The 26,184-nt window shown below is 53.9% G+C and overlaps 1 protein-coding gene and 2 long non-coding RNA genes across 3 annotated transcripts; 2 read left to right on the top strand and 1 right to left on the bottom strand.

Moving 5' to 3' along the window:
• Positions 1 to 644: 644 nt before the first annotated feature.
• On the bottom strand, positions 645 to 20,849 carry LOC146890177 (uncharacterized). Its single transcript, XM_085681787.2, has 4 exons — positions 20,606 to 20,849; positions 18,484 to 18,587; positions 2,787 to 2,889; positions 645 to 789 (listed from the first exon to the last, which is right to left on the bottom strand). The coding sequence occupies exons 1-4, from the start codon at positions 20,757 to 20,759 to the stop codon at positions 761 to 763; spliced, it is 390 nt and encodes a 129-aa protein (XP_085537913.1). The 5' UTR covers positions 20,760 to 20,849; the 3' UTR covers positions 645 to 760.
• Positions 5,367 to 10,807, top strand: LOC148118539 (uncharacterized). Its single transcript, XR_015736005.1, has 2 exons — positions 5,367 to 5,621; positions 6,033 to 10,807. It is a non-coding gene; the product is annotated as an uncharacterized LOC148118539 (long non-coding RNA).
• A 2,293-nt stretch (positions 20,850 to 23,142) lies between the features above and the next one.
• Positions 23,143 to 24,540, top strand: LOC125402340 (uncharacterized). Its single transcript, XR_007232598.3, has 3 exons — positions 23,143 to 23,667; positions 23,778 to 23,926; positions 24,111 to 24,540. It is a non-coding gene; the product is annotated as an uncharacterized LOC125402340 (long non-coding RNA).
• The last annotated feature ends 1,644 nt before the right edge of the window (positions 24,541 to 26,184 follow it).

The following is a 26,184-nucleotide window of genomic DNA, read 5'->3' as shown; positions in this document are numbered from 1 at the left end:
CCTTAAAGGAACCCTGCTGGTCAGCTCCCCCATCCCCCTTCCTGGGCTGCGCCTAAAGGAGGAACTAGTGATCCTTGAAAGAAAGAGATCACTGGGTCTCTTCCCTAGGGAGGGACAACTTTGCATGTGCGATTAAAAGGACTGGCCTGTTGACCCCTGGAGTACAGAAGGCTGTTCTTCCACCTGGTTTCCACCCCAGCTTTTGTGTGTGTGTGTGTGTGTGTGTGTGTGTGTGTGTGTGTGTGTGTGTGGTGGGGGGGTGCAGAAAAAAAGCCCTCAGGCATTAGCCTGACCCCTGCAGTCCCCACTTTGCAACTTCCTGGTTGGAGGTTCTGGACAAAGCTCAGTTTCCCCATCTGAAAACTGAGGTTCAGTCTGATTCCTTCCTGGGCTGGTGTGTGTGTGGGGTCAGGGGTCATTTCCCTGGTCCCCATAGACGTCCCTTCCTGTGTGTGGGGGGGTCACACCATCTGCGGAACTGCTCTTGAGCTCTCTGGATGGCACCTGGGTCCTCGGGTGGCATTGCTTGCTGCATGCCAGGTCTGGAGTAGCACTCTCTACACAGGTGTTCAGGATTTGCTCCACAGAAGGAAGCTGGGCGGGGTTTGGCTCACTGCACAGTCCTTGGTGGCCATTACCTGTTCCTGTCATTATCAGCTCTCTCCCTCATGGTCCTCTCTGGTCCAGGACCAGGACTCCGGTGGGTGTCAGGCTCTTGCTCTAAGATCCAACTTTAAGAGAGACTCCAGACATTCGCTAATCAAGAAACTGGTACTTTGATGCAATTTTCTAAAATAATAAAAAGAAAAATTGAGCAATACAAACACCAGATAAAGAGACCTTCAGCTGTGAAGAGAGACAGGGTCCTCAGGCCCACCTCGTGCGACAGCCTCCGGTGGGAGACTATTGGCTGCTAACACACATGCTTATTTAAAAATTTGATATTCTGTTTATCCTGCATTAAAAAATTATCATTCAAAATGCTGCGTATAGGCCTGGGGGAACAGTTCAGTAGAACCTGTGCCTAGCATTGCATGAGGCCCTAGGTTCAAACCCTAGTACCATTAAAAAAAAGTCCCTCCACATAACCCTGCATGCCAAATCTGGGCTCAGGGTTGGGAAATGGCTCAGTAACAGAACACTTGCTTAGCATGCTCAAAGTCCTGGATTCAGTCCCCAGTACTGCTACACACACACACACACACACACACACACACACAGAGAGATCTCGGAGCCCTCCTTTGCACTAGCAGTCTCAATGGGAGAGTCTGTTGTTTCCCAAGGAGTACATAGCGTCAAACCACAGCCTGGCCGAGGTCACCTCCTGCCCTCCTGCAGGGGGTGGGTGAAGATAGAAGCCATCCTGAGTGAATAAGTAGGAGACAGTGGTGGGTAAGCAAGGCTAGCTGCTGACCTGGGTTTAGGAGAGAGGCTAGGTACCTATAGCTCACAGCCCAGGTATCAGTTCTTGGAGGCGCCTTCCTCTTCCCATTTGGCCTCCTCCCCTGGGGGGATCCTGGGCTGTGATTTTTGCTTAGGGCCCTATGATAAGAATCTTGGTTTAATGCTCTGGTGTCTTCCTTAAAATTCCTGGTCATTTTTTTTAACAAGGGAACACAGTGTACATTTCTCATTTGCACTCAGTCTGGCAACTTTCCCCAACTCACCCTGGGCTGAGCTCTTCTCATGAGACACTCCCCTCAGGGGCTTCGTTTACCCAGGGCTCAGCTGCCGTGGCCCACTGGATCAGGTAATGGAAGCTTGGGGGAGTCTGCTACAGGCCTCAGCTCAGTGCAGGTGTGCTTCGAGACCTGGGGTGAGGGCACCCTCCCTCCACACCTCTACAGACTCAAAGGGTACTTCCCACACACCAGGACCCAGAGTGGGGCTCTGAATTCAGTGAGAGATCCCGAGGGCTGGAGTACAGTTGCAGGGCACAGGTGTGCCACTGGGTCTGGCTGCATTGCCACCCCCCCCCCCGCCCCCGTCTCTTCTTTCATGCCCCACAGGGCTTGGCTTGGCTGCAACTTGCCCATGCTTTTGGATATGGAAACCAAAGCAAAGAGAGCATGTACCCAGGGTCGGGGACTCCTAGTTTGGAGCCTCGGTTGCCAAGGGGGAGACTGGATGCGGCCAGGGGCTAGGGCCCCGGAAAGCCAGGAAAGCGGGACTGACTGGCCCTTCTCCAGGCTGGCCCCGCCTATGGCCCTGGCCCCTTACTGGAATTGGCTGATAGGCACTTTGTGGACTTTCTCCTCCTTCCTTGTTTACCTGTCCAGCAGTTATCAGCAGCAGAACCATCGAGATGAAGAGAGATACGGATGCCAGAGAAAGCAGACCAAAGGGCACTATCTGAGGGTTCAGAGGGGACCTATGTAGTCAGCAGGCTGACAGGAGTGGGCTGCTCCTCAGAGCTCCTGGGAGTACCTGGGTCCCTAATGGTCCTCCCTACTTGGGAAAGCAAGCAGGCCGGCCAGCAGATCCACTCTGGCTCCTGGGAAACTCGAACTTCAGGCTCCTAAGAAATGAGCCATCAGGACAGGTGCATCCCGAGAGGTTGGCTTACACAAAAGCTTAGGAGCAGGGAGGCTGAGAGTCACCTTGCTGAGGGATCTTGTCTTCTGTGCTGCAATTCTGGCTACAAAATGTGCATAAGGCAATGACAGCCTAAAGAGGGCATAGACACAGGGTGGGAAAGGCTCGGGGAGACGGTTCGCTGTTCACGCCAGAGGACCTAAGATCAATTCCATGGCATCCATGTAAAAACTCTCCTTGGTGTCACGTACCTGCAATCCCAGCACCGTGGTGGCAAAGATGGGCGGATCCTGAGGGCCCTTGCTGGTCGGTCGGGCTTGATGAATTGCCGAGCTCCAGGCTCAGGGAGAGATTCTGCCTCAAAGAACAAGGGGGAGAGCGTTGGAGAAAGACATCTGGTGCTAGCTAGCCTCCGGCCTCCACACCTGTACACGCGTATGCACGCTCACGCCAACCCCGCCCACCAGTAGGGTAAAGTGTCACTCATAATTTTTATACTGATTTCATGGTTTTTTTTCCAAGGCTGCGGATCAAATCCATGGCTTTGTAGGTGTTAAACATATGTCAATCACTGAGTGCATCCCAGCCCTGTGGATCACATATGTCAGCGCCAACAGGGAATGTTGGGGCTGGAGCTCAGCACTACAACGTTTGTCCAGCACACTGGGGGCCTGGCTCCCACCCCCAGAGCCATGGGAACGAGCTCACATAGAATCAGTAAAGGAGACAAAGGTGGAGTCTCTGAGGACTCCTCATCCCTGTCCTTTCCCTCAGAGCATCTCTACCGCTCTGAGATCCTCTGCAGGTGCTTCAGACATCACTGGCCTCAGTCAGAGCTGGGTGGCAGGAGCCTGACACCTGGTCAGTTCAAGGATCCATTAACCAGGAGTGTGAGCCCCTTGGAACACGACAAGGGACTGGGCAGAGTGACCTCTAGGACTCAGTTTTCCTGACACTGCTGCAGCCACCACAGGGCTTCGGTCGCCAAGGGCAACAGGTGTGAGCTGGGGGAAGGGCCTGGGGTGGGTGAGGGGCTTGGACCTGCTCTCAAGACTCCTGGAGACTATCGCTATTTCTCTCTCCCTGGCCTGTCCCAGAACCACCCAGCAGATCTCTCTCTCTACCCAGCTTCAACCCTTCTTGTTCCCAGGAACCAGGTGCTGGGGATGGAGAGCTCTTACCCAAGGCTGCTACTCAGAGACGTCCGTCTCAAGCCTAAGGTCACAACACACAGCGTGACTGGTGGCAGAGCTGGGTGGCTCTCAGAAAAGGCTGGCAGGGAAGAAAGCAGTGATTCTCAACCTGTGGGTCGCGACCGCCATGGGGCTCTGCATATCAGAGATTTGCATTACGATTCATAGTAGTAGCAAAATTACAGCTATGAAGTAGCCATGGAATCACTTGACAATTGTGGCGGGTGGGGGGGTCACCACAACATGGGGAACTGAGTTAAAGGGTCGCAGTGTTAGAAAGGTCGAGAACCATCCGAATAAAGGAGAGATAAGCGGCTCAGATAGGCAAGTGTCCAGTTCCTCAGGCTGGTGAGCAGGACTGTGCTCACTGGCTAGCGCCCACACTCCTGGTGGGCTCGGGGTGGGTCCGTCTGCACACCAGCCCAACAGTGGTGGATCAGTCTACTTAATTCCCAGTGAAGAAACTGAGGCCCTGAGCAAAAGGAAGCCTCAGTTGGACAGAGCTGGGTCCATGACCCCTGCCTAGGCTAGGGCTCTGGCACCAAGAGCCCAGGCCCTGCCGACACAGGACACACCACTAATATTTGTTCAGGGTCACAATGTCCGTGGCCTTGATCCTCAGATTCATAAGTCCCTTCTGCAGTTCCGAGGTGGCCAGGTATTTAGCAATGACTTGTTTACAGATAAAGAAGCCCACAGGAGCTTCCCGAGTCAGAAGTGAAGTGAGGGCCTTTTGCTATAGCCTGGCCTGTCAGCAAAGCTCTATGCGACACCAGGGACCCAGTGTGGGTGACCAGTGCCTGTCTGTGCCAGCCTACTTAGGGGTCGGCACTGTGGGCCCATAGGGAAATTGCCAAAGATGGGGACTCAGCCCCTGCCCCCCTAGGGTGGGTAGGAGGAGAGAAGATGAGCCCCCAGGGGACTAGGTACACAGGGAGGAAGCTGGGAGGTTCCAGGGCCTTGCAGCTGAGGCTTCCTCTATTTGCCTGGTTCCTTCCTCTTCCCTTAAAACAGTAAGGGGACAACCTGGAGGAGAGAGCTTATTTGCTCTAGTGTCTGGAAGCCGTAGGTGTACAAGGGTCCAGCCCAGGCGTGCATAAGCCTTCACTGTGGCCTCGGGATTCTGGGTCCATTTGTTCAAGTCACGTGACCTCAGGCAAGAGGCTTCACCTCTGGGGTCTATCCCACCTAGGAGATGGGAGACAGCTCCAGTCATGCTCCCCGCAGTGGTATGGACAGATTCAGAGGTACACTGAGACTCCCTGGGTACCACAGCTTAGCTGGGGGCAGCGCTATCAGACCCCGGAGCTCATTCTCTGATGCTCCAGGGTCCTCCTACCTCAGGCCTGGGTTTAGGGAAGAACTACAGTTTAGCAGTCACTGGGATGATGGTCACAATATACCAGACCCCTCCCGCTGTGGCCCACCTCCTTGCCAACCACCGGAAGTCATGGGATCTAAAAGAAAGGCATTTTTCTGTGAGCTAGGCCAGCTGGACAGCGAGGTCATGGGTCACTCAAGTGCCTCAAGGGGAAGTCCCAGGAACTGCTTGGTTTTCCTGACAATGAGTTCACTCAGCGGAGAGCTTAAATCCGCCCTGGGTTCTCATCATTCTGGGCAGTCCCAATCAGAAAGGGCACTGATCCACAGGGAGCCGCAGTCACACCACTGAGTGTAAACACTGCACACCACTTCCCCAGCTACCTACTGGGAACAGGGCAGTCCCCACTGACTGTGCCCAGATGCCAGGATCTTGCAGCTCTTAAAAGTGCAAGCACAGAGGCAGAGGCAGCAGGCTGTGTTTGCCACAGGAATGAGAAGAGATCACGAAACTGCACCGATACCGGGTCCCACAGATCAAAGAGGGAAGGAGAGCATCTGGCTGGACTGCTGGTATCAAGGGCTCCCAGATGGGTGGCTTTGGCTTGTTCCATATGAGCAAAGAACCCAGGGTCTGTCTCACCAGGCTGGACAAGGGCCCCACCACTGAGCCACATCTCCAGCCCTCTTATCAAACTTTATATTTTGAGATAGGGTTTCACTAAGTTGCCCAAGCTAGCCTTGAACTTGGAATCCTCCTGCCTCAGCTTCTCTAGTAGCTGAGATCAAAGGACTGTGCCATCAAGCCCAAACAGATTTTCAAAACAAAAGGCAAAAAGCGGCTTGGCTAGACAAGCATTTTCTGTCCTTCGATTAGATTCATCCATGCAAAGGGTCTCACATGCCCAGCAAATATTCAAACGTTCATCAAATAAATGAATGAGACTTGCTCCTCTGACTCTTACTCCTTTTTTTTTTCCCCAGCATAGCCCAGGCTGGCTTTGACTTGCTGTGGATCCAAGGAGAACCTTGAGCTTCCAATCCTCTTGTCTCCACCTCCCAAGTACCGGGGTCACAGGCTTGTACCACCATGTTCATTTTGCAATTCTGGGGAGGGAACCTGGGTTTCATTGTGCTAGATAAGCATTCTATACATCCCTATAGGTCTTGCGGTTTTCTGACTTTTCTTGTTGACTGCTAGATCATTCTGGAGCATGGGTGACCCTGCTGATGTCATGTTACATGCACCTGATTGGCTCCTCTGATTAAATATTTGGCAATGGTTTTGAATTGGCCAAAGCCAACAACAGCAGCCTTGTTCTAGTCACGAGGAGTCAAAAGAGTTGTCTGTGAAGTCAGAGACGCTGGGCTCCATCCTGGCTCTGGTCTTGCTAGAGACGCCTACTTCTCTGAGTCTCCATGTCCTCAATCGGAAGGCAGGGAGAGCAACGCCTGCTGCCCACTGTGGCGAGTTTCTGGCTGGCACCCCGTAGGTCCTCAGTAGAGGGTAGAGTCCCCTCCCTTCTGTTCAGCCCCTTCTGACTCACTGAGTGGCCTGCCATTCCCAACACCTAGCCCTGTCAACCCCAGGCTAGCCAGGCTTGCCTGCTCCCAGCAGGTTGGCAGGCCCAGGGAAGCCCAGCCATTCACACACTTCCCAGCCTTCTTGACAGTTCTGATGCCTGACTGCACTTCAGAGCCACAGCTTCCAGGGTGAGACCTTCATCTCAGGCCTCAGCTGTGACAAACTCTAAAAGAGTGACAGTGGCCTGACCGAGCCACTCTGGGGACATTGGCGAGGCCCTAGGATGATAACTCCTTGCCCTGGCCCTGGGAAGGAAATCTGCTGGAAGAGGCATCTGCCTCCAGGCCTGGAGTTTCAGCATAGGCCTCCCATCTCCCTGGTCCCTGTCCTTGAGGGCCTTGCTATGTGTGAGTCATCAGAGGGGACAGTGGTTGTTGGGGGACGAGGACCCAGGCACTTTGCAAAGGAGGGGGTCTGCAGACCTTAGGCTCCTGGCTGTCTGACCGACATCTTCCCACGTCTACTCCCAGCTGACAAGTCGTGACCTGCTCAAGTTCATTGCCCAGGGAGTTCCAGGAAGCTGGGCCATCGAACTGTTTGCTCTCTGGCCCACACAACTGCTGCCCATTGGTCCCCTTCTTGTTTTGGTCCTATGTGTGGTAGTTAATAAAGTCTGTTGTTTGTTGCCTTTATCAGCCTCTGTACACTCCACAGACTTTCATTCTAGGGCAGGTAAGGCCAGTGACCTGCAGAAGGCCACAGAGAGGGTTGGCATTAGCTTTAGGGCCTTTCTCTTCTCTACAGAAGAGCTTCGATACCAAGCATGGGAATGGCCCGGGAGGGTGGCTCTGGGCTTCAGGCTCCTGTAACAGGATGTGGGAAGCAAGACGGGCTATCTCAGTCAGGTGGTGGTAGCATACGCCTTTAATCTCAGTACTTGGAAGAGGCAGGCAGATCTCTGTGAGTTCGAGACCAGCCTGGTCTATATAGTGAGTTCTAGGATAGCCAGAGCTACCCAAAGAAACCCTGTTTTTGGGGAAAAAAGGCCTAGCCCTTCATATTCTTCCCCACGTAGACCCTGCTGCCTCCCAGGCATCCTTGCTGTCCTGGACTGCTTCTGGCTCAGTAGTGCTTGATGACAGTCCACAGGATGTGTCCTACAGACCCAGCCCCAACGCTCAAGGCTTTCTTGAGTGAGGTGGGCACTCTGTCTGCATTCTGCTGCCCTCTGTCCCTGCCTCGTGTATGCTGCCTGGGCACACTTCTCTGGATAAATCTCTGCTTCTCTGCTGGGATGAGCAGGGACAACCCCAGGTGTGGCATCTTTCAGCTGCCTGTGCCTTGGGCTCATGCCAAGTCACCTACCAGCACATCCCACAAGGACCCAGCCAGCTTCCATTTGTCAAAGGAGACTGTGCGAGTCAACAAGTGTGTCTTGTCTAAGTGTTGTGTGTCAGGGTGATAAAAAGACAAAAGGGAGCTTTGGAAAGAGAGCTGGGAGGTAGAGTGGGTGGGTTGGCTGGAAGCCCTGGGGAAGGTTCTGTGGCAGGACAGAGGTGGGCTGTGGAGCTGGGCAGAGGGAAGACAGGGCAGCCGCTCTATGACAAGCCCCCACTGAGGCTAGGCAGATGGCCGGAGGAAGCCTGAGGCTGTCAGGGATTCCAAGGTTGGAAAACAACCGTGACGTTTCTGGGCTGCCTGGATGTGGGGGCTGGCCCTGGGAGGTGAGGATGGCACCAGGGTTGGTCAGTGAGAAGGTGATGGGGTTTGCCCTGGCACACTTGGGGATGGATTACAAAGTCAAGTGTGAGCGACAATAGTGTCTTACAATGTGTTGAGCCACAAGTGTCCCAAAAGAAAAGCCCAAATTAGTGGCCACCCTGGACTCCTGTGGGGTGGACTCCACTCGCGGCGACTGACCTGTCAGCTGGGGCTGACCACAGGCTGCAGATAAGTGGAGAAATCTGCAGGGCAGGCATGACTCTAACGGGGCGGTGTGGGCAGGAGGACACCCGTGCAGCAGGCCAGAGCAGGAGAGGACAAGAGCGTGAGAGTGGTGCGGGAGAATTGTCTGTATTCTGTCAATCATGTATTTTAATAAAACGCTGATTGGCCAGGCAGGAAGTATAGGCGGGTCAACCAGACAGGAAGTAGAGGTGATGCAATGAGAACAGGAGAATTCTGGGAAGCAGGAAGCTTCCTCTGCCAGTTCTGCCCAGACCACCGGAGAGGAAAGATGTAAGCTACCCCGCTGGAAAAGGTACTGAGCCATGTGCTAACATAGATAAGGATAATGGGGTAACATAAGTTATAAGAGCTAATAAGTAGCCTGACCTAATGGGCCAATCAGTTTATAACCAAATGTAGACTCTGTTATTTCTTTGGGACTTGCCGGTTGTGGGGTACCGGGTGGGACAGATACCCCAACAAGCCGACCCTCATGTTACAGATGGCGCCCACGTGGATAACTGAATCCACAGAAAGCTTGAGAAAGCTTGGGAAAGAATAGAGTACAGCATGTTTTGTTGGTAGCAGCAATTTCTCGAGTCTACTCTGCTTGCTAGAGGCAGGCAAATGCTCTCATCTAAGAGAGGCTTCCTGACTCAGCTTTAGCTGCAAAACCCTGCAGCTCTTTTAAAAGGTCCTGCCACGAAACACTTAAACGGTGTTGATGAAAAGCTGAACGCATGCTTTTCGATTTTTAGCCATAGCAGGAAAAAAGCTGCGCTGTTTTAAAATGCTGGCTTTCTGGGCTGTCCTGCCAGGGCAAATTCTGACTCTTTCAGGCAGGCAGTCCGACTGAGTGTGGTCTGTGAGCAGAATGCTGCAGCTTGCTTGCTGGCAGGGGCCTTGAAACGCCACAGAGTTGTGGCAATAAAAATGGCTACAGCCAGTACCTCAGCCACGAGGCTGGAAAGCTAAGGAATGGGCTGGATCCAGCCGACAAAGCCATGACTTCAATCCTCTCCTTAAAGGCTCATGTGGTCAGAAAAAGAGAGATATACAGTAAAGAGAGATTCAAAGAGGAAGAAAACCTCTAAATGGTTTACAGTGTGTTAAAAATATATTCAGGCTAAAGGTTAAAGTCATTAAAAATAAAAAAGAAAGAAAGGGAGAAATAGGGTGTGGTGGTACACACCTTTAATCCCAATGCCTGGGAGGCAGAGGTATGTTGACCTCTGTGACTTCAAGGGGCAGAGGTAGATTGACCTCTGTGACTTTAAGGTGTGTGCTACCACACCTTCAATCCCAATGCCTGGGAGGCAGAGACAGACAGATCTCTGAGTTCAAGGTGTGGTAGCATACCCCTTTGAGCCGAGCACTGGGGAGGCAGAGACAGAGGAATCTCTGTGAGTTCAAGGACAGCTTGGTCTACAGAGTTATTCCAGGACAAAGATATACAGAGAACCTGTCTCAAAAAGTAAAAGTAAAAATAAAAGAAATAGAGGTTAAAATAAAGTCGCATAAAGATGGAAAATACACAGAAAATCTTGATACTGTATGCTATTATGTTCTCTTTGAGTTGTTTGAATGCTGAGGAAGGAGCAACAGCTGAAGTCAAAAAGTATGTTACTTTGGAGAAGAGATTTTGCTTTTGTTTCCACAGAAAATGAGAGGCTGTGGATTCATTCTGAGTTAAGAAAAATCAGGTTCGAAAAAGGAAGACCACCTGAGAAATCTCCGATAGGAACAGATGGCCCAGATGTCAGAGTTCTATATCCAGAAAAGATTCAAGATGCTGCCTGAGATGATCAAGACTCACAGGATACTCCAGTTAGGACTTGATTATAACTCTAAATTTTCTTTAGGTCCTCAGAAGATCATCAGCACCCCCAACCAGCAGGAAGTAGCCTGAAATACTACGCCCACATTCCCAACAAATGGACTATGGGTATTTTCCTTTGTTTAAAAAAAAAAGAGGGGAATGGTGCGGGAGAACTGTCTGTATTCTGTCAATCATGTATTTTAATAAAATGCTGATTGGCCAGGCAGGAAGTATAGGCGGGTCAACCAGACAGGAAGTAGAGGTGATGCAATGAGAACAGGAGAATTCTGGGAAGCAGGAAGCTTCCTCTGCCAGTTCTGCCCAGACCACCGGAGAGGAAAGATGTAAGCTGCCCCGCTGGAAAAGGTACTGAGCCATGTGCTAACATAGATAAGGATAATGGGGTAACATAAGTTATAAGAGCTAATAAGTAGCCTGACCTAATGGGCCAATCAGTTTATAATCTTATGGAGTCCTGTGTGTGATTTTCCTTGGGAGTTGCCGGCTGTGGGGTGCTGGGTGGAACAGAAACCCCAACAAGCCGGCCCTCATGTTACATGAGAGAGCGCAAGTTGAGTCATGGGGGCTGTGAAGCCTGTCTACCTGTCCAACTGTCCACAAGTCTAGGACATGGGTGGCATGGAGCTTGTAGTAGTGTGGGTGCCTGTGTTGATGGCAAAGAGATGGGCACAAGGCCCTCCCAGGCCCACGAGAGTGAAGAGAAGGGGGCTGGGTGGAGCAGAGAGATGGCTTATTCTTGCCGCTCTGGGTAGAGTCTGTGGCTGGCTATGCTTCCCAGGGCTTGGACTCTGCCTGGTTGTGATCCTGGCATGGCCTGGTCCTCATACCACATGGGCAATGATCTCCTAAGTGGCCTAGAAGTACCCCACTGACTCAGACCAGGGTGACTCGTGCCCTAGAGAAGAAGCCACTGGGGTGAAGCAGAGAAAACTAGACCGGACTACAGGATCACCACCAAGACTGGTTGCCAAATGGGATGAAACCTGAGGTGGGTGGATTTGTCGGGGGAGGGGAGGCTGGCTGCCCAGGCTCGGCAGCTCCTTCTCCAAACTCGAAGCAGAGCCTCCTTGAGGGTGTTGTCGGTCTGGAAGGATGGTTCACATTCTGGGCAGAAGCCATGCAGTCACAAAGGTTCTAAGTTGTTGCTGTCACCTCCAGCATCATTGCCACCACACCTTCATGGGTGTTCATCGTGGAGGCCACTGGTGCGGCACAGTGGGAACTCTGGTTCCCCTGGGGATCAGGGACACGCCCATCTTTAAGCAGGGACACTCTGCTGAGCATGAGTTAAGACACTGTGGGAGCAAGAGGCCTTGGCTGAGTAGCGGAACCCCCTGCCCTACTGACACGGCCCCACTAGGCAGGATCAGGCAGGCCCAGGATCTTGGCCTGCTTTTCTTTAGCCTGGTGTGCTGGCAAGTCTGTCCTGTCCTGCAGCCTTGGCTGCGTGGCTTTCTACAAAGGCATGCCAGCGGCCCAGTCGGGCCTGGGCAAGCTTGGAGGCTGTGCACAGTTGGTACATGGGTAGAAGGTGGGGGCAGCCTCACTGTCGGGGTTGGAGAGGAACTGCGGTCCAGACATCCTCTCCTGCAGTCCATTCCCAACTCATGGAGATGATACCCAGGCATGAAGGTCAGATACCATTGGCTGGCCTGGCTCTGCTGCCATCAGTGTGTGCTCCAGGTCAGGCCTGCTTGCTGCTGTCAAGGATTCTGGGTCAACTCCAGACCTCCATGACCTCTTTCCTATGCGTGACACCATCCTCTACCCGGTCAACAGGACAGTCCCCATCTCCCCAACCAAGGACAAGATAAGATCTCTCACCTTATGCCCTCATCTTGGGGATTCTGAGCTTGCTGAGACCCATACTTTGCCTGCTAATGGTAGGGTACACAATTCTGGGTACATAGGGCATCTAGGCTCACAGCGAGATGACACCTCACTTCCTGGGAGGAGAAGCTGAGGTCTAAGCAGGGACAGGGCTACTCAGGATCAAATTCAGCCCTATGTGCTCCACTTGAGTGACAGCCACCTGCTCTTCACAGTGGCCTAAAGTTCCCACCTTCACTGACTCAAAGAAGTTCAAGACCTGGTGTTGTGTTGTGCCGGGCACCTGTTGGTGGTGACTGCCCACGTAAGCATGGGAAGATACCCAGGCTGGCCACACTGGCCATGCTAGGAACAGCTTGAGGGAGGGCAACGAGGCTAGGACCAGGAAGACAGGAGAGGAGGAGAGCAAAGGCTTCCAAGTCAATAGCACACAGGTGCTAAGACCCTGAGGTTGGCAGTTTGAAAAACTGATGGGGGAGATGCCAAAGGGAAGGAGTCAAGCCTGGGGGTTGCTTTGACAACAAGGGAGCCAGTGGCCACTTGAGCTTGATATTTCTTCTAAGGGCAAAGGGGAGGTGACATACCTCCACGTACATTTTTAAGACTGGAGAGGAGGAGGCTGATTGGGTCGTGAACTCTGGCCACTGTCCCAAGGAAGCCTTAAGGTCACAGCTACTTCCTGTCCTCAGGAGGAAGTGGAAGCTTTCCTCTGGTGAGCTTTTCCGGAGAGTTCCACACGCACACGCCAATACACGGGTATGTGCTTGTATGCATGGTTGTCAATGAATGGGTGCATGTTGCATGCGCGTGGGAGTGTGCACCTTCGTGTGTGTGCAGAGCTGTGTGGGCCAGCAGTGGTGTCTCAGGTCTAGAACAGGATGTTAGTGGGATCCAAGGTCATAGCCTTGTGGCCCAGAGTAGGAGACTCTCTCCGCTTCTCAGAGTGGTCCGGTTCCTCCTTTCTTCTGCGGTGCAAAATCTGGCGTCAGACAGGGAGACACGGGCCACACTCCTTGCACAGCCATTTCTGCAGGCAGCTTTGGGCCGAGGCACAGCTGGCATCATTTGCCCACTCTCAAGCGCATGCCTCCTTTGGGTCCTTGTCAGGAGAAGGGGGCCAAGAAGGTGAGGCGTGAGCTCCATGGGGCGAAGCGCGGGTATCTCTGTGACCCCACGGTATTTGGGGAGGGCATGTCTGGCCCCCTTGGAGGACTTTATCAGGCCCTCACTTGGGTTTTTAACCTCTTCCTGATGTGTGTCCCCAGTTTGTCGGTGCCTCCTTTCAGTGTTGGAGTAAACGGGGCCACAGAGACCAGAGCACTCGCTTGGTGCATGGCTCTTTTCTTGAATCCCACACTGAGCTTTGAGGGGCAGATCCTTTGGGGCCGGCCAACCCTGCCTGATATCTGGACTCGTCCTTAGCCTGGGCCTGGCCTTTTCTGCCCCGACTTTTGACTTCTTGTTTCCCTCCTTGCCATGACTTTGCCTCTGAGTTCCTGGTTTCTGCAGACTGACAGGCCTCAAGGCCCCAACTTCCTGTTCTCAGCAAAGCGCCCTTGACATTCCAGGCCTAGAACATCCTTGAAATACTGAGTCAGCCAAGGTCCTGGTCAGGGCCACGCACCGTTTCACTTGGCTTTGTAGTCAATGCACACTGTGGCTCACAGGATCACCGCACTCCATAGAGAGCAACACTCTTGGCCACCCCTCTGTTCTGAGTGGTACAATGCCACAGAGTCTCTGTTCATCAGGAGAGTGGGCTGGAGCAGGTAGGTTAGTCCTGACTGTGGGTCCCCTTCACATCAGCAGCACATGAGAGATGCAAACCAGCCCCATACTCACTGAATCCCAAGCCCTAGCTGAAGACCACAGCAGCTTCCCACAGCCCCCAGGATCCTGATGCCTGAGCTTCCATAGCCCCTGGTCACCCAGTACCCACTCAGGAAGGGATGAAGAATCCAAAATGGAAGGTCTGTTTCTTTAAGTACAACATCTTGTTTTGTTTTGTTTTGTTTTTCTTCTCTGTGTAACAGTCCTGGAACTAGCCAGGTTGACCTCAAACTCACAGAGATCCCCCTGCCTCAGCCTCCTGAGTGCTGGGATTAAAGGTGTGCACCACCACCGCCAGACCAGAACATCATGATTTTTGAAGGCCGACAGCACACGGGTTGGTAGTGTCTGTCACACGAGCAGAGCATCCACACCTCCAAGAAGGTCCATGCCAGTCCCCAGGTCAGCACTAAGGTGCTGCTGCCTGGCAAGGGGTACAATCCAGGGGCACTGTGACTTTCCTCCCAGGGGCAGAAGCTGCCTGCCAGTCACACTCCACCAGCTTCCCCGACACCTAACTCCTTCATGGCTCTCTTGGAATCCTAGGAGACTGAACCCTGGGGAACCCCATGTCCAAGCACTACACAAGCTTGCTCTCTGGTTGCATTTGATCAAGGCAGCCATGGCAAGAGGTTGAAGAATAGGATGAGAGGGGCCAGGAGTTGGGTTCTGGCAAGTGCTTAAGAATCTGCTTCTTGGGGCCAGCAAGATGGCTCAGGTGGCAAAGGTGCCTGTGGCCAAACCTGACGGCCTGAGTTTGATCACTGGGTGGGACCTACACAGCAGGTGGTGAGAATTGACTCCTGAAATTGTCCTCTGACCTACACACATGTGCCGTTCCCCAACAATAAATAAAAATCAACGAAACCTTAAAAAAGCAAGAACCAGCTTAGGGGTGATGGAGAAAGCTGTATCGTGTACTGCTTCCTGTGGTGTAACCTCCACCGCTGGGTTCACGTGACCAGAGTGACACTTGGGGCTTCTGAAGGACAGAGTGGAACAGAGACACCATGACCGACTGGACATCGTTACTCCAAGACATACAGCCCTGAGACCTGGCGAACTCAGGCAGGAGGAAAGTGGACGGGACCAGCCGGCCTGTCTCATCTTTATGTTATGAATGTGTGGATTTCTAGTTCATACCATTTAATCCTTAATAGCAGGTGTACGTAACAACCGAGTCACCAAGATTCCTGGAAACTTAATAACAGGCCCTGGATGCTGGGCCTGAACAGGCTGGCACTCCCGTGGGCCAGGGCAGTGCCTCCTCACTTGGGTGCCTGGCCAGGCTCCCACTGTGGTTCTGCTTTCCCTGTCAGACTGTCCTCAGGGCTCACGGCATTTGTTCTACAACCCAAAGGCAGCTTGGACTTCCTGCTGCTGCTGTCCCTAGTATGCTGGTGCTTTTGTTCCCTGTTGGGCTCCTCTGAGGGGGAGTGCTGGGGAGCAGATGGATGGATGCCCACCCAGCCGGTCTAACTGCAGCCACTTCCTCCGTAGGCCAGCCTTCCCTGTGAGATTTCAGAATTTTCAGAATAAATGTCTCTGAGACCAAACAACAGGAAACCACAGAGTGGGGTGAATTTGAGGACAGGAAGCTGCCGATCAAGGTGACATCAGTCCCCAGCATAGCTGGTAGGTATGACAGTCATAGGTCCTCTAGGAGGTCACCAGTTAGCTAGGCGGCTTGGAGACAGCCAATCATGGTCTGTCTGGCTAGGCATTTGACACACACACAAACTTTTGGTGATGGTTGTGAGAAGCTATGCACTGTATGGAGGCCCAATGTGGGTCACCAGCCAAATGTCAATCACAGAGACTCATTAAAGAAGTTCTGGCATGTTCTCCTGTTGGAGAATCCCTAAGGCAGGTGGGAAGGGTGCCCAAGGTTGCACGTGAATACACATGAACAGACTGGTAGGTAGAGTTTGCCCACTGGGTGAAGGCAGAAGATGGAGTGCAGGAGGGGGCAGAGGGGATCCCAAGGGGTCAGTGTCAGCGTGGGTCAGACGAGATGGGTGGCCAAGGCTGGCTGACCCATCCCATCTGACCCAACATTCTTTATAGATGCAATCTGAGTTACTCCTTGTAGAGGTTCTCCTGCCTCGAGGATCAGAATTGACAATTTTCACTTATCACCTGGCCAAACACTGACACACAGTTTAAACGTGAATATTCGATCCCTGAACAAGCTGGCTCAGTGGCTTCTTTGCTGTACCGCCCGTGCCATTTTTACTGCCTGAGAGCGGGCATTCCTGGCCGCACTAGTATGCCACTGTCATGCCAGCCCTCAGCTCCTGCACAAGGCTTGTCTTTGAAGCTGTCTTGGGTTCCAGTCTTTCTGCTGAGGGTGGAAGTGTCAGGGCAGGTGTGTGAAGGACTGAAGCTTCATGGGAAGGTGCGGGTAGGGGGGGGGAGCAGCAAGCGTTACCTCATTTAGCGCCGATGAATGCCCTCCGAGGTTGCACAGGGAGACGAGCCCGCTTAAGGCATGCTTCAGTGAACTCCTGCATATTTATGAGCAGGGGGGTAAGGAGAAGGGCCAGGGTGACATGTGGGTAGATGCAGGCAATAGTGGCAGGGTCAGTGACCTGCCCTGTGGGGTGGGTCAGCCAGGCCGGCCTTGCTGGATGCTCCCTGCTGTGCCTTGGTCAGTCCACAAAGGCGACACTTCCCGTGGGCCTCTGAATATGGAGTTAGCGGGTGAACAAGAGAGGTTCTAGTCCGGGGAGGGCGGGAAGGGAGCAGAGTTGCTTTTCCTGTGGCCTCAAGGACAGTGGAGCTCCAGGGGAGGGTCTATGAAAAGCAGGGTGTGCCAAGGGCCTGGGGTCAAAGGGGTGAGTGTGAGGACCACCGCAGGGCCCCACAGTGAACCGGAGTGGGCTCAAGAAAGGGCGGTGGTGACTACAGTTTCCCACTAAGCATGGTGGGGACCTGGGCCTGTCTGTCCTGGCTAAGTGGTCTAAGCACTCTGAGTCTCAGTCTGTATGCCCATGGAGGAGCTGAGAACAGAACCATACCCGGGGCAAAGGTGTCAGCAGCCATATTGTCATCTTTATTATCAGCATGGAAGAGAGATGGGTTGAATTCTAGGCCAACTGGGTTGGGTTCTTGGTCTTCTATCCAACTACGCCCTCCCTCCTGCCTGCACACTTGTTTTTTGGAAGGCACCCCCGGCTAAGGCCCTACCTTCCTGGGTCCTGTCCAAACCTTTTGTGGTGAGCTGGGTGTACAGAACTGGTTGTCTTCTATCTGGCCCAAGTGTTTGCCCTCCCCCCGCCCCATGCCCACAACTGGGTGTACTGTAGGATGGCCATGTCCTGCTCTGGATGGCAGTGAACCGAAGGTGCGTGGGCTGGCAATGACGAACCTTGCTGGGCTCTGAGGGCACTGGGGCTGTGGCCCTGGAGCTCGGGGACACAGTGTTCCCTCGGTGATCCCCCGGTTACTGCCAGGGCTGCTTATGGCTGGGTGTGGTTTGTGCTCAGGGCAGGCAATGATGACAGGCAGAGGGCAGGGAGAGCAGCTAAGAGCAGAAGGTGAACCCCCAGGAGGTTCACAGGTCACCTTTCTTGGGCTCAGACTGTTCCAGGTGAGGAAGATATAGCCACCTCCATGTCACAGTAGCCCCCACCTCTGCTGGGTGTCCTCCCTCAAAAGTTCCTATCTCAGTGGCTCAGACAACTCTATGTAAGCCCAGACTCCTAGAGCTCTACCCACACCCTGACCACAGACTCCATGTTCACCCTGACCACAGACTCCATGGTCACCCTGACCACACGCTCCGTGCCCGCCCTGACCACAGGCTCCATGCCCGCCCTGACCGCAGGCTCCATGCCCGCCCTGACCCCAGGCTCCATGCCCATCCTGACCCACAGCAAATCTCACCAGCATCTCTGAAAACCCCTTCGGGAGTTGGATAGTTTCGTTGTGTGCCTGACAGTCGTGCCTCAGAGGCTAGGCAGCCGTTCCCTAGGCACACAACGCTCTGACCGTCCACCCTTCTTCCTTCTGTTTGCAGGTTTCCCTGTGAACCGTGTCTCCTCAGCGAGACCACAGCGCCCTGTATAGAACAGTGCTTTCTGGGGCTGGAGAGATGGCTCAGTGGTAAGCCCACTCTCTAGGCAGGAATTCAGAGGACCTGAACTTGAATCCACACAGAAGCCAGGCATGGCTGTGCATGCCTATCATCCAACTGTTAGGGGGTGGAGATGGCTCCAAACACTGTGAGCTTCCAGTGTAGTGGGAAGGCTGGGTAGAGCGGCAAATGCCGTTACCCCCAGCCAGCGCTCAGGGGCCCGGTGGAAAAGAAAATGGAGAATGATAATGGGAGTCATCCAAGCCTTCCTTTGGCCTCCATATATATTTGCACGGGTGTATACACACCCAGGTGCACCCCCACACTGGACAGACCTGCGTTTTCCACAGAGCTCCCGCTGCTGCTTCGTGTGTTTCACACTTACCTGTTCCTGTGTTCGTGTGATCCTCCACACTGGGCTGTGAGTTCCAGGCGGGTGGGGCAGGGTGTCTTCCCTTTTCTCCCTCTCAGGGATGGAGCTTTCTGACCCTGGAGTAAAAAGGCCAGATGGCCGGCTCTGCCAGGGCACTAGATTGGGGGCTACGAGCTGAAGCTGGGCTCCGAATGGCCTGAGGGGCCCAGTAGGGTGGGAGCGGAAGTCCTGGTGTGGGTCTGTTGGATGGTGGAGGAAGGAATGATCTAGGCAGCACAAGGCTCTTAGGAGCCAAAGGATGCTAGGCACACGGGGAAGCAATCTCCAACCCTGCCTGGGTGCTGGGGGGTTTACAAGGCAGAATCCAGGTATTATTAGCTGGGGAGCCTGAGGGGAGGCACCTTAATGGAGGTCACAAAGGGACTAGGCTTGGAAGGGCAGCGCTCTGCTGGTGCTCAGGTACACAGATGAGATTTGAGGGGTGCAGAGCTCACTGGGCTACCACCTCATGGTTCTGGGGGAGGGTGAGATAGGGATAAGCCCCTATGGGTGGTGCAGGGCACCAGACTGGGGGAGATCAGAAAGCCTTAGGAGGAAAGGGACGAGAGGGTGGGGCAGGGCCAGACTTGATGGTGAGCAGAGAAACAGGAGGACTTGAGTGAGCAGGTAAAGCTTGCTCAAGGGCCCCAGCCTGGCTCCACGTCTAACTCTCTAAACCGCTTGATCAGCTTCTCCCCCAGTGACTATAATATTGTCTCTTGCATCTTTCCTGTTCTTATAATAACAGTGGGAAGGATGTGACGGGGCAGGGGGAGATAGGGTGAGTGAAAGGGGAAAGGCGGTGCGTGCGAGCGTGCATGTGTGTGTGTGTATGTGTGTGTGTGTGTGTGTGTGGTCAGTAGTCTGTAATGTAAATTGTTACAGCAGACCCACATCCATGTAAGACACCATCAACCCCGACCAGAGGGAGCAGGTATCACTAAGTGTTGGTGGCTGACATATGCCCACATTATAATCCCAGGAACCTGAGAGCTGACTGTGTGGGAAACGCGTCTTCACAGCTGCATTGAGGGCCTTGAAATGAGATCAACCTGGGTTAGTTAGCTCTGAGCTTGAGGTCGGGCTGAGGCAGCCTGAAGTACTGGGGATGGCAGAGCCAGCAAGAGTAATCCTGGGGCTGAGATGGGCAGACCTCTGGGCTCTAGTCCTCAGCTTTCCTACCTGCTAAGGAATTCTCCTGCGGTCTTAAGTCCCAGGCTGTGACTAGAGGCTATACCAGCCACCGGGCATTTGCACAGGAGGAGCAGAAGGTGGGAGACTGAGGAGACAGGGCAGGGCAGAGCAGAGGTAGTGCAGAAGCTGCCCCACCCCCACCCCGCAGACCATTCCCAGTTGCACCTTTGCCAGAAGCAGAGTTTCACAAGGCAATGGGGGACCCAGGGTCACATGCAAGATGAAAGCCAGCTTCATTTGCCTGCAGCTGTGAACCTGAAGGCTTGGGAATTACACTGTCAGCCCTTGGAGGCCTTTTAAAGGTGTGGGGAGGTTGTGTGGTGGTGAGGACCTGCAGATCCTGGGGGGTGTGCTGGCAAGTCTATGCTCAAGGGAAACTGAGGTAAGCCAACTTTCCTGTGGTCACCGCATCAGGAAGTAGCAAGGTGCCATGGAAGGCCAGGGGATTGGAGGCTTGGCAGGGAGCTCCCAACTACCCTGGACTCTGGAGTTGTCTTCCTCACAGGCTGGCTGGCTTCTGTGTGATTTAGGAAGCAGCCTGTCCATGGAATGGATGCTTGTGTCCAAGAGTCTGGATTCAGGACAGACAGGTGCCAGCGCAGAGAGCTGTGACCTGAGCTGAAAGTGCCCTGGGGCCACCAGCTGGCAGGACCAGGGAAGGCTGGGCAGCAAAGGCTGACTGGTCAGGGGTTGGACAGAGTTCTGGTAAACCCATTTGATGGGGAGACTGAGGCTTGGGACTCTGAGCATGCTCTTGGGATACCCAACAAGTGCTACTTTGGGGCCCCATTTAACCAACTGACTCCTCAAGGGGCTCAGCTACCACCTCCCTGGAGCTCCCCTCCCCGCTCTACCTCCCAGACTCTCGACAGACCCCACTGGCCCTCCAGCCTCAGTTTACCTGATGATAAGCTGCTGGCGGCAGAGCTGGTGGAAGGGACTACTGGTGGGGTGGGGGGGAGGCACAGTGCAGCTGGCCATCCCCCAGGGGACCCCACCCCGATGAGGCAACAGAGGATCTGGGGGACACGGATACAGGTGCCTGTTTGTTGCATCACAAAGTCCTGCCTGGTTTCAGTCAGTGGGGCAGCCTCTGGTGGACTGGGGTGTGAGGCCGGACTGCCACTTTGGTCTGAGCTAGTTCCTAGCGTCTGGGTAGCTTCAGCAGCACACCTAAGGGATGAAGCATCCTGCTAGGTGGGCTGAGGCTGGTGGGAGCTCTGGTGTAAGCAATCCAGGCCCCAAATGCCACTGACAGCCCAGCGCACCATGTAGGACCTGCTTCCTAGAGCTGCCTGCAACTGGTAGGCAGGTTCGGGAGTGTGTAGGACAAAGGCAGGTTTGGAGGAAAGACAGGAAAGAAGGGAAGAGGGGACCCACAAGAACGTGTGAAAGGAAGGAGAAAGTGGAGGGCAATGTGGGGCCAGACAGAGGGAGGAAGGAGGAATGGAGGGAGAAGAAAGAGCTAAAGGAGGGAGAGAAGAGGAAGATGGGGGGGAGGAGGTAGAAGGGGATGAGGGAAAGGGGGAGCTGAGAGGAAGAGGGAGGAGGAGAGAAGGGGAGGATACAAGGGAGGGGAAAGAGAAGAAGAATGGGCAGAGAAAGGGTAGGGGGAGAACAGAGGTGGAGGAAGGGGAGAAGGGAGAGGAAGGGAAGGGCTGGGAAAGGGAAGAGGGGGAAATAGGGAAGAGAGAATAGGAGTGGGGTAAAGAGCGAAGAGACGAGGGGGAAGAGATAGAAAGAGGGAGGGAAGGGAGGAGGGAGAGAGAAGGTAAGAAATGAAGGAATGAGAAAGGGGAGAGAAGGAGAAGAGGGTGAGGAGGAAGGGGGAAGGGAAGGGAGGTGGGAAGAAGAGAAAGGAGGGAGAAAGGGAATGGAGGGGGAAAGAAGAGGGAAAGAGGGGAGAAGGGGTGGACTGGGAAGGGAAGAAGGGATAAGGTGGAGTAGGAGGAAGGAAAGGGGGTGGTAAATAAAGGGGGAAGGTGGAGGGGGGAGATGGGAAGAAATTGGGGAGGTAGGAGGAGAAACAGTGGAGGGGAGGTTAGAGGTTGGGGGGGATGGGAAGAGAGTGGGAGAAGAAGGGGGAGACTGGAAGAAGAGGAGAGAGGGAGGTGGGAAGAGGGAGAAGAGAGGAAGGTTCCAGAAAGAGGGAGAGGGAAAGAAGAGGGGGTTGACAAAGGAAGGGAAATGTGGGAGGAAGGAGGGGGGAAGGGAAAGGGAGTCAGGGAAGTGGAGAAAAGAGGGTGGGGTGGAGAGGACAGAAGAGGGAAGGAAGGAGGAGAAGATGCAGACGGGTGAGCAGGAGGGAGGATTACTAGAAGGAGTGGGGAAGAAGAGGTAGAGCGGGAGAAGGGAGAAAGGTGGAGTAGGGTGGAAGAGGGAAGGGGTAAGGGAGAGGAAAGGATGGAGAAGAAGGGAAGGACAGGGAGGCGGGGCAGAAGGAACTGGAAAATGGAGAGGGGATATTGGGAGGAAAGGACGATGGGAAGGAAAAGGGAGGAAAAGGGAAAGGACAGAGAAGGTGGGGGAGGGAGAGATGTAGGAGGTGCAGGAGAGGGAGTGGGAGGAGGGTGTGGGACGAGAGTGTGTGGAAAAAGGGGCTATGGGAGGATGGGGGCTGTGGGAAGAGGGAGGCTATAGGAGGAGGGCTGTGGGGGGGTTGTGGGAGGGAGGAGGGCTGTGGGGGGGTTGTGGGAGGAAGGAGGGCTATGGGAGGGGGCTGTGGGAGGAAGACTGTGGAATGGTATTGTTGGAGGGGGGCTGTGGGAGGAGAGGGTCTGTGGGAGGAGGGGGGTCTGTGGGAGGACGGGGGTTGTGGGAGGGGGCTGTGGGAGCAGGGGGGTTGTGGGAGGGGGCTGTGGGAAGAGGGGGGTTGTGGGAGGGGGCTGTGGGAGGAGGGGGGCTGTGGGAGGGGGCTGTGGGAGGAGGGAGGCTATGGGAGGGGCGCTGTGAGAAAAATGGGGGAGCGAATGTGTAGGAAAGGTGTGTGAGAAGTGGTGGGAGGATGTGAGTGTAAGGAGGTGGGAGGAAGTGGTGAGTGTGAGAGGAGGAGGGAGGAGGGGGTGAGTGTGAGAGGAGGAGGGGGTGAGTGAGAGAAGGAGGGAGGAGGGGGTGAGTATGAGAGGGAGGAGGGGGTGAGTGTGAGAGGAGGAGGGAAGAGGGGGTGAGTGTGAGAGGAGGAGGGAGGAGGGGGTGAGTGTGAGAGGAGGAGGGGGTGAATGAGAGAAGGAGGGAGGAGGGGGTGAGTATAAGAGGGAGGAGGGGGTGAGTGTGAGAGGAGGAGGGAAGAGGGGGTTAGTGTGAGAGGAGGAGGGAGGAGGGGGTGAGTGTGAGATGAGGTGGGAGGAGGGAGAATAAAAGAGAAGTGTGGTTGAGAAGAGGTAGACAGGAGAGGATGAGATGAGGGAGGGGTGAAGGAGGGAGGGAGGAAGGAATAGGGAAGGTGAGTGAGGAGTGTGAGGGCTGGGAGGAGGTTGGGGTGCAGGAAAGTGGCCTTGGGGAGCTGAGGCTGGGCTGCACAACATGGCCCTGCAGCCTAGAGCCCAAGGCTGAGCCAGGGAGGCTCTGCTCCCCTCCAGGGCTGTGTAGGGCTTTCCCAGCCTCTCTGGAGATAATTTCTCTGGGATGGCCAAGGAAAGGTTGACAACAGAGCTCCTCGGTGGTCACTGAGGGAGAGGTCCTGGAAGGGCCTCGCTCTGCTCTCCCACACTGCTGCAGGGCAGACAGTTTAGGGAGAAGCCTGGCCTTGCAGAGCAGGCTCTTGTGAAGCTGCTGTCCCTAGCAGTGGCTTGCGAGGAAGGGGCTTTGCTAGTTCTCCTGAGGGGCCTGGGTCCCAGCTAGCAGGTGGAGGAGCTGGGCAGGAGGTAGCACTTCTGTGACTGCCTCGGCTCCAGGAAGAGGATTTGGAGAGCACCCACCCTTGCAAGCTGGGAAGGGCTTTGAAGTCACCCGCTGTCCTGTCAGGTGACTATCTCCTTGCCGGTGCCCTGTAAAGGAGGGGGAAGATGAGGAGGGATTGGGGGAGGACTGGAGCTTCCCTGTGAGAGGGTCTTCACCCGGACTCTATCCCACAGTCTGGTGTAGGCGGGCACCCCAGACTGCATCTGAGTTGACCTGGCACAGGCCTGCAGCATGGCAGTGAGCCATGCCCTCGCCTTGTCTCCGAGTCTCCTTTCCCATGGTGCCGCCACCACAGCTACCCTAAGGACACTTCAGATTTACAGTGAGCAAAGTCCCTGTTCCTAGGAGGATGGTGGTGTGAGGTCAGGAACACAGCTGGCTAGGGGGAGGAGCACACTGGGAGGAGCAGGGCTGGCTAGGGGGAGGAGCACACTGGGATGGGTGATCACGGCTCTTACACTCCCAGCCTGCTGACCTTGGGCTGCTCAGGTGTGCTGGTCTTTCAGCCCAGACAGGGGTAACTGTTCTCCGGGGATGGAGCTGTGGAAGAGGCAAGAGCTCAGTTCCCTAAGAATCACCAGTCCAAGCGCTGTGCCATGAGCCTAGTCCCTCTGGTGCTGGAGTGCTACATCCATCTGTTCTCCAGGAACTCCACACCTACAAGAGTGGCAGCAATAAACTCGGTGCTTCACAGGGCTGGAGGCGATGGTCCCTCTGGGTGCCGGGAGAAGAAAAAGGCAGGTTGGAGAGATGGCTCAGTGGGCAAAGATATGTGCTTCCGGGCCTGATGAGCTGAGATCAGTCCTGGGGGCCCGATCTACATGGTGGAAGGAGAGGACTGACTTCCACAAGGCCTCTTCCTCTGGCCTTCACCTTTGTGCTTTGCATCCCTCCCAGTAACTAAAAATGGAAATAAAAACTTCTTAAAAATTGTCATCCGCTTCCTTTATACTTGCTGAAAAGCCTGCCTTTCACTGAGATTAGGACAAGTTTCCTTGCAATACAGGTCTGAGTCCTGATATCTAAGGAGCCATGTGCAGTACAGTTTTGGGTAGCCTGCGAGTACTTGCTCCCTGTATTAGTACACTACGACATCTAACTAACTCTTCCATGGGGAAGAACATCACTCGACCATTCATCCCCATGCCAACAAGTACTGCTTGGATATCCATCCTTTGCCAGCTCGAGGTGTCTCACACCTGGCATATAGGGAAAGAATATTAAACTGGGTGGCCTCTGCTCCTGTATATATACTTTAAAGAGAAATGCTGCTTGTACAGAATAAATGAACCTCTCCTCTACATGCTATTGAAGGACCAGCTGCAACAGAGCTATTTTTTTTATTTTTTTATTTTTCAGACTTCTCAGGCTAGCGCAGGAATCGTGCCTTTATTTGAACTATTGTTTCTATTACAAAAGGTGTTGTAGCTTCCAAAAAGCCAAATTAAACATTTTAGGAACACTGACCACAGCTGATAGAAGTCTGTCATTGGATAACTGACAATATGTAAATAGTTAACGAAGGTTCCTTCCTACAAGTTTTTCCTGTGAGCGCATGGCCCAGGTAGGGTATACCAGAGACTGCGCACAGAAAGGGGACAACAGAGAAACACACGGCTCACCTGTAAGGGCCTGGATGCCAAGACTCACTTCACTGCCTGAGTTCAAGCCCTGGGACCCACCATTGGAGACAACTGACTCCTCAGGTTGTCCTCTGACCTCCACACGAATGCCACAGCATGAGTGCTGACATACATGCATAAATAAATAGAAAAAATGTGATAAAACAGAAAACACACCAAATGTGAGAGCAGATGGACAATACAAAACATTCTAAAATTCTTGTTCCTGATTAACTACTTTAAAAAAATGGACCCCCTGGGGAAAGTAACACAAAGGGATCCACGGTAGAGCTCTAAGACAAGGTGTCCTAGGAACTGTCCTTTGAAACCACAGGCTTCAGATTCATAGATAGCTGAGTGGCTTCGTCAAGACTCCCTGGAGAGCAGTGAGATCCGGATGAGATAAATGCGGGCACACACCATCTTCGAGTCCCACGGGTGGGACACTCTGTTCTGCTCTGTATCTCTGGGCTCCTGCCAAGGGTGCTGGTGGCCACAGATGTATTTCCTCTTGGGCCTGCCCAGGCTTCACTCCGACCCCTTCCACTCTGTTGGTGGTAGCACAGCCTACGACTTTTGAGTTAGCCTTCGCTTCACAAATGGTGGAAATGGTGGGATGTGAGAATGTTTCAGGCTTGGCTGGTTTTGGTGATGCTTCTTGTTTTCTCATGTGCTCACTCCACCCCCCTTGTGCATGTCAAGCATCACGTGTGTGTGTGGAGTGTAGAGGCTGACATCAAGTACCATCCGCTGTTGTCCTCCTGTTTGTCTTCTGAGGTCGCTTCGAAGTCAGGGCTTATGACTGACTCGACAGCTGACGGGTGAGCTCCAGGGAGTCCTAGGGTCTCTGTCTCCCCAGCGCTGGGGTTATAGGTGTGTGTCATCATGGCCCATTTTTATGTGAGTCCTGGCACTTTAGCCACAGACAAGTTCTTCAGCCTTACCCCTTTATGAAAGA

The sequence above is a fragment of the Myodes glareolus genome, chromosome 22, assembly GCF_982192425.1.
Source record: "Myodes glareolus chromosome 22, mMyoGla1.1, whole genome shotgun sequence".
Lineage (NCBI taxonomy): Eukaryota > Metazoa > Chordata > Mammalia > Rodentia > Cricetidae > Myodes > Myodes glareolus.
Note: the sequence above shows the minus strand (reverse complement) of the source record. Positions and strands in the feature narration are given on the sequence as shown.

Coding starts and splice junctions, on each gene's coding strand:
- LOC146890177 (XM_085681787.2), bottom strand. CDS start 20,759: ATGCAACAAACAGGCACCTGTATCCGTGTCCCCCAGATCCTCTGTTGC. Junction 18,588..20,605: donor CGCCAGCAGCTTATCATCAG/GTAAACTGAGGC, acceptor TTTTTACTCCAG/GGTCAGAAAGCTCCATCCCT. Junction 790..2,786: donor CCACGGTGCTGGGATTGCAG/GTACGTGACACC, acceptor TTATTATTTTAG/AAAATTGCATCAAAGTACCA.